Source organism: Chlamydotis macqueenii, chromosome 4 (assembly GCF_036417535.1).
Source record: "Chlamydotis macqueenii isolate bChlMac1 chromosome 4, bChlMac1.mat, whole genome shotgun sequence".
In the NCBI taxonomy this organism is placed as follows: domain Eukaryota; kingdom Metazoa; phylum Chordata; class Aves; order Otidiformes; family Otididae; genus Chlamydotis; species Chlamydotis macqueenii.
Window position 1 is genome coordinate 84,136,987 of NC_141559.1, and position 8,083 is coordinate 84,145,069.

At 71.1% G+C, this 8,083-nt stretch overlaps 1 protein-coding gene across 1 annotated transcript; it reads right to left on the reverse strand.

Moving 5' to 3' along the window:
- Window positions 1-1,246: 1,246 nt before the first annotated feature.
- SPEF1 (sperm flagellar and cilia associated 1) lies at window positions 1,247-4,248 on the reverse strand. The gene is made up of 7 exons (XM_086747226.1): window positions 4,134-4,248; window positions 3,889-4,000; window positions 3,606-3,762; window positions 2,543-2,600; window positions 2,240-2,303; window positions 1,914-2,016; window positions 1,247-1,637 (listed from the first exon to the last, which is right to left on the reverse strand). The coding sequence occupies exons 1-7, from the start codon at window positions 4,225-4,227 to the stop codon at window positions 1,530-1,532; spliced, it is 696 nt and encodes a 231-aa protein (XP_086603352.1). The 5' UTR covers window positions 4,228-4,248; the 3' UTR covers window positions 1,247-1,529.
- Between the last annotated feature and the right edge of the window lie 3,835 nt (window positions 4,249-8,083).

Genomic DNA, 8,083 nt, shown 5'->3' on the forward strand with positions numbered 1-8,083 from the left:
TCATCCCATCCCGTCCCACTCCAGCCCAACCCATCCCATCCTACTCCATCCCATCCCACCTATCCCATCCCCATCCCATCCCCATCCCATCCCATCCCATCCCCATCCCATCCCAATCCCACCCCATCCCATCCCATCCCCACCCCATCTCCATCCCATCCCATCTCATCCCATCCCCATCCCATCCTACTCCATCCCATCCCATCCCCATCCCCATCCCATCCCATCCCATCCCACTCCATCCCATCCCATCCCACTCCATCCCATCCCATCCCATCCCATCCCCATCTACATCCCCATCCCATCCCACCCCATCCCATCTCCTGGAGACAACCCCAAGGCTGCAGCCAGCACCCGTCACGCCTGGCCCAGCCAAGCTCCCAGGCTCTGGCTGTCCCCATCCAGGCGGGACAGAGCACAGGAAAGGGGCCGTGTCCCACCGAGGGGCCGGCGAGGCACCGGCAGGGACGGAGCAACCCGGCTGCCAGGGGCGTCGAGGGTGGGAAAGGCTGCTGGGACGCGTCCCTGCTGGGAAAACGCCGCCAGTTCCCTTCCGAAGAGCACGTCGCGTGCCTGGGAACGATGTAGGGGGAGGCAGCGGCTCCCCCCGCGCAGGCAAGAGCCGTTCCCGGCGGGAGCGGGGTCAGGGCTTGCACAGCCCCAGGGGCAGGCAGTGCCGGCGGCGACAGGGGACACGGCAAAGCCGACCCCCCCCCGGCTCGTCCTGCAGCCCCCCCGGCAGCCCGGCCTTCACCCTCCAGATGTCGGAACGCTTAAACCGCCGGGGCTTGGCTCCCAGGGAGCTGCCGGAGCCCCAGCCGCGTCCTCGCCCCCGGCACGCGTGACACGGCGCACGGCTCAGCCCTCCGCCGGGACGCACCGCGCGCTCACGCGTTGGATCAAAACACGCGGTTTTACCCTAAAAGGGCCACAGGTGACCCTGGCCCGGAGGCATGTCCCCACGGCTGGGGACGTCCCCGAGGGAACCCCAGCACCGGAGGAGCGGGGGGCAGCAGCGGGTGGGCTGCCCACGCGGCCCAGCCCCCCGCCAGGGTCTGCGTGCTGCGGCAGGGATTTTCTCCGAGATTACACGATAACAGCCAGCTTTGGCTAAGGGATTAAATCCCAGGCTCCGCTCGGCGCACGTCTCCCCCGGCAGCCGAGCGGCACCCCCGCGCTGCCGACCGCCCTCCGACGCCGCGAGATAAATACTGGGGGCAGGCGAGACCCCTGCAGCGACTCGGCCTTGCTCTCCAAACGACAATCCGGCTTTTTAATCTCTGACATGCCAGGCAGAGGGAAGAGGGATGCCGCTGCCGCGCTGCCCGCCGGCGGGCACAGGGTGGGGTTCCCAGAGGGGAGCACGGAGTCTTTGCTTCTGCGCCCGTGTTTTCCGCCTTTGTTTTTTGTCCCTGAGAGTCCAGCCTGGGAACTGGGGTGACTGGGAGGAACTGGGACGGCTCTTCCAGCTCCGCGGGAGCTCCCACGCGTGGGAGAGGCGGGGCAGGCGGCGGGGGGCGAGGGTCTGCTCACCGCTGCTGGCGCTGGGCTTCCCGCAGGCGCTGGCTGAGGTCGTCGATCCGCACGTTCTTGAGGCGCAGCAGCTGCTCCAGCCTGCCCACCTTCAGCTGCAGGATCTGAGCAGAGACCCCCGCGCCCCCTCAGCCGGGTGTCGGGGGGCGGGAGGCACGCCCGTCCGCCCCAGCCACCACCTCAGCCGCGTTTTACTGCGGGGGAAAGCGGCAGGGGAGCCCCGCTGCCAGGTTTGGGGAAGCTGTTTCAAAAATCGCCACCGCCCGGGGTGGAACAACCCCTGCTGCGCCGCCGCCGCGGGACGGCTGGGCACGCGAGGGGGGTCCGTCCGCACCTCGGTGCTGCGGCAGAGACGGCATTTGGGCGGAGGGCGGGCTCACCTGGATGGTCTCCTGCGCCAGGAGCAGGGCCTGCTCCCTCTCTGCCAGCTGCAGGTGGACGGCGGCGTCCCCCGAGGTGGCCTGGGCGCAGCTCCTCATCACCCTGCGCGGGAAAGTGAACGCGGGGACAACAACCGGCCTGTCCCGCAGCGCTGCTCGCGACCCCTGCGAGCTGCACCAGCCCCAGCTCCTCCGCGTTCTGCCCCGCACACCGCCGCCCCCGCGGCACAGGGCCCCCCCGGCCCCCACGGGGACCCGCAGAGCCCCGTCCCTCCCGGAGCCCCCAGGGAGGGCACGTCACCAGCAGACAGACCCGCGGCCCTTACCCCGCAGCCCTGGGGAGCTCCTGGGCACAGGTTCCTCCGGCGCCGCCCTTCGCCTTTGGGCAGCCTGCAAAGTCCAGCAGTCAGCACAAAAACCTCTGCCCCCCGCCCACGGCGGCCCCCCCTTACAGCAGTGCCTCCTCTCCCCCGCAGGGCCGGCCAGGCTCATTATTTGGGTGCCCTGGCACAAGGCAGGGCTGCGTACGCCCCCCGTCCTGGGACCAGGAAGGCCCCGGGTTGGGGTTTGGTGCCGGGGAGCCCGCAGCTCGGCCGGGATGGAACGCTCCTTCCCAACGTGTCACGCACCGGCCCTCGCCGTCTCCAGGTAGCCAACCTCTTCCAGCGCTGCCCGTACGCCCGGCTCCTGCACAGAGAGGAGGGAAACACCCGTCACGCCCGGCCGCGAGCCGTGGGTCGCCCCGTGGGTGAGCCCACAGACGGGGAGGGGCCTGGCCGGGCCCCAGTGTCGGGAGAAGGGGGACAGGGTACCCCAGCTGCTCTCGCGGCGGGGAAGGGAGGTGATGGAGACGCATCCCCTCTCCTCCCCCGTTCACAGCGGCTCCTCCCGGGCTGCCCGGGCCAAGTCATGGCTACGGAACGAGCGGGGCCGCGGCGCTTCCCAGGACGATGCACGGCTGCCATCTGCGGCTGCCAAGCGAGGCCGGCCCTGCCGCCTGCGCTGCTGCCGGTGGGGTGCTCCTGCCCCTGCTCTGCCCCCGCAAGGGGCTCCGAACACCCCCCGTGCTTCCCTGTGGAGCTGCAGACGGGGAGCCAGCAGCAGAATCCTCATCACCATGGAATCCCAGAACGGTTTGGGTGGGAAGGGAGCGTTCAAGGCCACCCAGCCCAACCCCCTGCCAGGAGCAGGGACATCTCCAACCGATCAGGTTGCTCACAGCCCCGTCCAACCTGGCCTTGAACGTTTCCAGGGATGGGGCATCCACCACCTCTCTGGGCACCCTGGGACAGTGTTCTACCACCCTCACGGTGAAGAATTTCTTCCTTAGATCCGATCTAAACCTCCCCTCTTCCAGTTCAAAGCCGTTCCCCCTTGTCCGATCACCACATGCCCGTGTCAAAAGTCCCTCTCCAGTTTTCCCACCAGCCCCCTTTGGGCACTGGGAGCCGCTCTCAGGTCTCCCCGGAGCCTCCTCTGCTCCAGGCTGAACAGCCCCAGCTCTCAGCCTGGCCTCGCAGGACGAGGATGAGGAGACGGCAGTGCTCAGGGGGAGAGCGATGCCCACCAGGACACCTGGAGCCCAGCCCCGCCCTGCTCCGGTCACACAGACCTCTCTGTGGGGCGGCTACTGGCCCCCACCTCCCTGCAGCCCATACGCCATGGTGCCCCCGTCCCCCAGGCCCCGCTGACCTGGCCCGGGCCAGGCACCGCTTTGCTCTCCTTCTGCTTCTCCTCGATCTTCTCCCGCAGCACCAGCAGCACCTGCTCCACCGTGCCCGGCCGGCACTGCACGACCTGCCGGATCACCTCCTCCGGGATGGAGAGGTTCAGCTTGCTCAGCACTTTCCTAAAAGAGGAGCCGGATCAGCACCCAGGAGGGAAGGGCAGGGTGCCCGCAGCACCCGTCGCTGCGTCCCGGCCGGACCCGGGACGCTCTGCGGGGCAGCAGGGAGGGCCGCACGCCCCCCGGTACCTGTTGAGGTGGCCCCAGTTGGCCAGCTTCTGCGGGGTGGAGCTGGCGGGCACGTAGCTGTGCAGCTGCACCATGGCTGGGAAGAAGAACTTCACCAGCTCGGCTGCCAGCACTGCGGGGGGAGAGGAGGAGAGGGGCTGGGGGCACGCCGAGGCCTGCACGGCGCGGCCCCCGCCCGGCCCCCCGCCCGGCCCGGCCGCCCCCCGGGCCCGTCCCGCCGCGCCCCCCGCCGGTCCCTGTCCCACCCCCGTCGCTGAAGTCCCGGGCGATGTTCCTGCGCGGCCGGGAGAGCGGCACGGCGTCCAGCCAGCGGTAGAGGCCCCGCGGGCCGCCCGCCATGCGGCCTGCCGCCTGCCCCGGGGCCGCGCCGCGTCCCGCCGCCATGGCAACGGCCCGCGGGGCATGCCGGGAGCGCGCCGCCGTTGCCTGGCAACGGGGGCGGGGGGGGCTGAGCAATGAGGGGCTGGGGGTTTGGGGGGTCCTGAGCAATGAGGGGCAGGGGGGCTTCGAACAAGAGCAGGGGTGTCTGGGACTCCTGAGTAGTGGGGGCTCTGAGCAAATTGGGGGGTCTGGGGGTCCTGGGAAAGGGGACCTGGGGGTCTCCAAGCAGTGGGTGGGGTCTGGGGTCCTGAGCAGTGAGGGTCTGGGGGGCATCGAACAAGGGCGTGGGGGTCTGGGGGTCCTGAGCAATGGGGGAGTGGGGGTCTGGAGGGCTCTGAGAAATGGGGGGGAGGTCTGCGGGTCCTGGGAAAGTCGGATTTGGGGGGCTCAGAGCAAGGTGGGGGTCTAGGGGTCCTGAGCAGTGGGGCACTGGTGCTCTGGGGGGCTCTGAACAAGTTGGGGGGGATTTGGGGGTCCTGGGAATGGGGACCTAGGGATCTCCAAGCAATGGGGTGGGGTCTGGGGTCCTGAGCAATGGGATCTGGGGGTCTAGAGGGGCTCTGAGCAATGAGGGGGGGAGTCCAGGGGTCCTGAGAAAGAGGGATTTGGGGGACTCAGGGCAAGGGGGGGGTCTGGGAGTCCTGAGGAGTGGGGGTCTAGGGGGTTCTGAACAAGGTGGGGGCATCTGGGGGTCCCGGGGAAGAGGGACTGGGGGGCCCAGAGCGAGGGGGGGGGGTCTGTGGATGCTGAGAAATGGGGGTCTGGGGGTCCTGGGCAAGGGGGACCTGGGGGGCTCAGAGCAAGGGTGGGGTGCTGAGACCACAGCAATGGGGTCTCTGGGCAAGGGGGGAGGTTGGGGGGGGCAGGACCAGGTCAAGGTGGTCCCAAGCACTGGGGGAGGCCTGGGGGGCCCTATGGAGGACCCCACGCAGGGGGGGTCCCCGCTCTGGGAAGGGGCAGGGAGGGCCCCGAGGTGGTCGCGTGGTGGCAGACCCCAGCCCCTTCCTGGGACAGACCCCATGGCCGGGGGGGCCCCCAGCTGGGGTGGCGGCCGATAAGCGGCCGGCGGCTGGGTCCCCGGCGAGGCGGGACGGGGACGGCGTGGGGACCGCCGGTGGGGCACCCGCTCGGTCCCCGCTGCTCCCGGACCCGGGACCCCCGGCGGGGCGCGTGCCTCGGTTTCCCCGCTCGCCCTCCGGCCGCAGCCGCTGCCAAGCGCAGGGCAGGGGGGTTTCGCTCCCGGCCCGCGCCCCGCCGCAGCCGAAACCGGGTTTATTTTTGGCCAAAGCGGAAGCGAATTTGGGGTGTTGACCCAGAACCCCCCGCACCGCGGCGGGGCAGGGGTCACCGCCGCAGCCGCCCTCCCCGGGTCCCGGCCGCAGCGCGGAAAGCAAAACAGGAAAACGGGGTGGGGGGGACGGCTCTTCGCCCCCACCCCGCCGCAGCTTCCGCCCCGCCGCCGCCGAGGGTGTTTGGGGTGGGGGGGTGTTTGCTCCGGGACCCTCGGGCCGCGGCTCCCCAAACCGCGGCCTCGCCCCGAGCCTTCACCGGGGTGCTGCGTCCCGTGCCACCGGCAGCCCCTCGCTGCCAGCCCACCCGCGTCCGAAATCCTTAAAATCTCCCAAACGCAATATTTTTGGCCAGGGAGCCCCGCGGCCTGGGAGGGGGTGACACCCGCGCCCCCCACCCGGAGCTGCCACCTTTCCGAGCCACGGCCAGCGGGTGACACCAGCGCCCACGGGGTGCCACGGGGTGCCACGGGGTGCCACGCAGGACCCCGGGGTGCTCCGCGCCCCCCAAAAAGCCCCCTCCCCAGACAACCAGCCCTGGCTATAAAGAATTTGGAAATTTGAGCTGGGTGGGTGCGCTCCGCCTTTTGGGCAGAAAACGGGGGGTTGTGGCCGGGTGGAGGCCCTCGAGGACGGTGTCAGCGTCTGGGGCAAATCCCTGCCCGGGACAGGGCCGAGGGGAGGCTGTGGGGGGGGGTCCTGAAGGGGGGGCCTGGTCCCCGAGGGTCCCACACTGGGGTGGCGCGGGCTGGGTGAGGGGCTCAGGGAGGCGGCGTGGGGTGGGACGCCGTGGGGCGCCGCCCCGCCCCCCCCCGCCCCGTCCTCGTTAATTAGAGCAATTTAGCAACTTAGCAATTTAGCAATCTTTCTGGCAAGCGGTCGTTAAAACGAGCCAGCCCCTGAAGCCCCCTGACCCACGCCGTGACCCCCACCCTGGCTCCAGCCCCAAGCCCCCCCCGCGCCGGCGCACAGCGAGGTGGGGGCTCGGGGGGTCCCACCCCGGAGAGGGGTGGATGGGGGTTGAGCGGGTCCCGCTGCGGGCGAGGGGCTCTGCAGCCCCCCCACCATGTGCAGCCCCGCTCCCCAAAAGCCCCTGTTTGGGGAGGGGGGGACAGAGCACGTGGGCCTGGGGAGCCGGGGGGGCCCAACACCCCCCAGCCGGGCCAGCGGCCCCCCCGCCTGCCCCTGCCCCGGCTGGGAGGGGGTCTCCCCCTCCTCTTTATTTTCCCCTCTGAAGGGGAAGAATGGGGCAGGGGACAATGGAGGGCAGCCGGGCCACCCAGGCCGTGGCCGCCCCCCGCCCGCAGCCCCCCCGCCCGCAGCCCCCCCACGCGCTCCGGCCCCGCTGGCCCTCAGGAAGCCCCCGCCCGGGCTGCAGACCCCCGCCCCGGGTGGACAGACAGATGGAGCACCCCCAGCCCCCCCCCTTAGCTGCACCCACCCGTCCCTTTACCCCACTTCTGGTCGCGCCCCCCCTGTATCCCCCAGCCACGCACCCCCTCCCAATTTATCCCCCTGCTCATGTCCCATCGTGCCCCCGCCCACGTGGGATCATGCCCCCCTACGTCCCCTAGCCACGTGTCCCCCCCTCGGCTATGTCCCCCCTGTCCCCCGCCCCTGCTTTGGGCTATGTCTCCCCCCATGTCCCCCCCCATCCCTTGTGCCCCCACTTTGGGCCATGTCCCCCCCCATCTCCCCCCGGCCGTGGCCCCCCCCGTCCCCTGTCCCTTGCCCCCCACTTTGGGCCGTGTTCCCCCTCATGTCCCCCTCTGGCCATGCCTCCCCCCCCCGTCCCTTGTCCCCTTTTCGGGCCATGCCCCCCCACTCACGTCCCTCCCCCCAGTATGTCCCCACTATCCCCTGCCCCCCCTTTGGACCATGCCCCCCCCCGGGCTCTGCCTCGCCCTGGGCCCCGCTTTGGCACCCCCGTGCCCCCCCCTCCCCAATCCCATGCCCCCCCCCGTTTTGGGCTGTGCCCCCCCCACGTCCCATGCCCCCCCTTTTGGGCCGTGCCCCGCCCCAATCCCATGCCCCCCGCCCCGTTTTGGGCAGTGCTCTCCCCCATGTCCCATGCCCCCCCCCGTTTTGGGCAGTGCCCCCCCCATGTCCCATGCCCCCCCCCGTTTTGGGCAGTGCCCCCCCCGCCATGTCCCATGCCCCCCCCCGTTTTGGGCAGTGCCCCCCCCATGTCCCATGCCCCCCCCCTTTTGGGCAGTGTCCCCCCCATGTCCCATGCCCCTCCCCGTTTTGGGCAGTGCCCCCCCCCATGTCCCATGCCCCCCCCGTTTCGGGCCGTGCCCCCCATGCCCCGCCCCCCCCGCGCGCGGCGCGGCCCCGCCCCCGCCGCCTCCCCATTGGCCGCCGCCGCGCCGCTCCCCCCCTGTTATTTTTCGAATATAAATAGGGGGGGGGCGGGCGGCGCGCGCCCGAACCGGCCCCGCCGAACCGGCCGCACCGGACGGGGCTCGCGAGGGCGGCGGGAGGCGGGAGCCGCTGTCCTGAGCGCAGGCCGTCCTGAGCGGCCC

Bases quoted from the DNA above. Each gene is read 5' to 3' on its own strand.
- SPEF1 (XM_086747226.1), bottom strand. From the start codon at position 4,227: ATGGCGGGCGGCCCGCGGGGCCTCTACCGCTGGCTGGACGCCGTGCCG. The intron at 4,001-4,133 runs GTGGGACAGGGA...CTCCCCCCGCAG, and splicing joins CCGGGACTTCAGCGACGGGG to TGCTGGCAGCCGAGCTGGTG. The intron at 2,017-2,239 runs GTAAGGGCCGCG...TTTCCCGCGCAG, and splicing joins GAGCTCCCCAGGGCTGCGGG to GGTGATGAGGAGCTGCGCCC.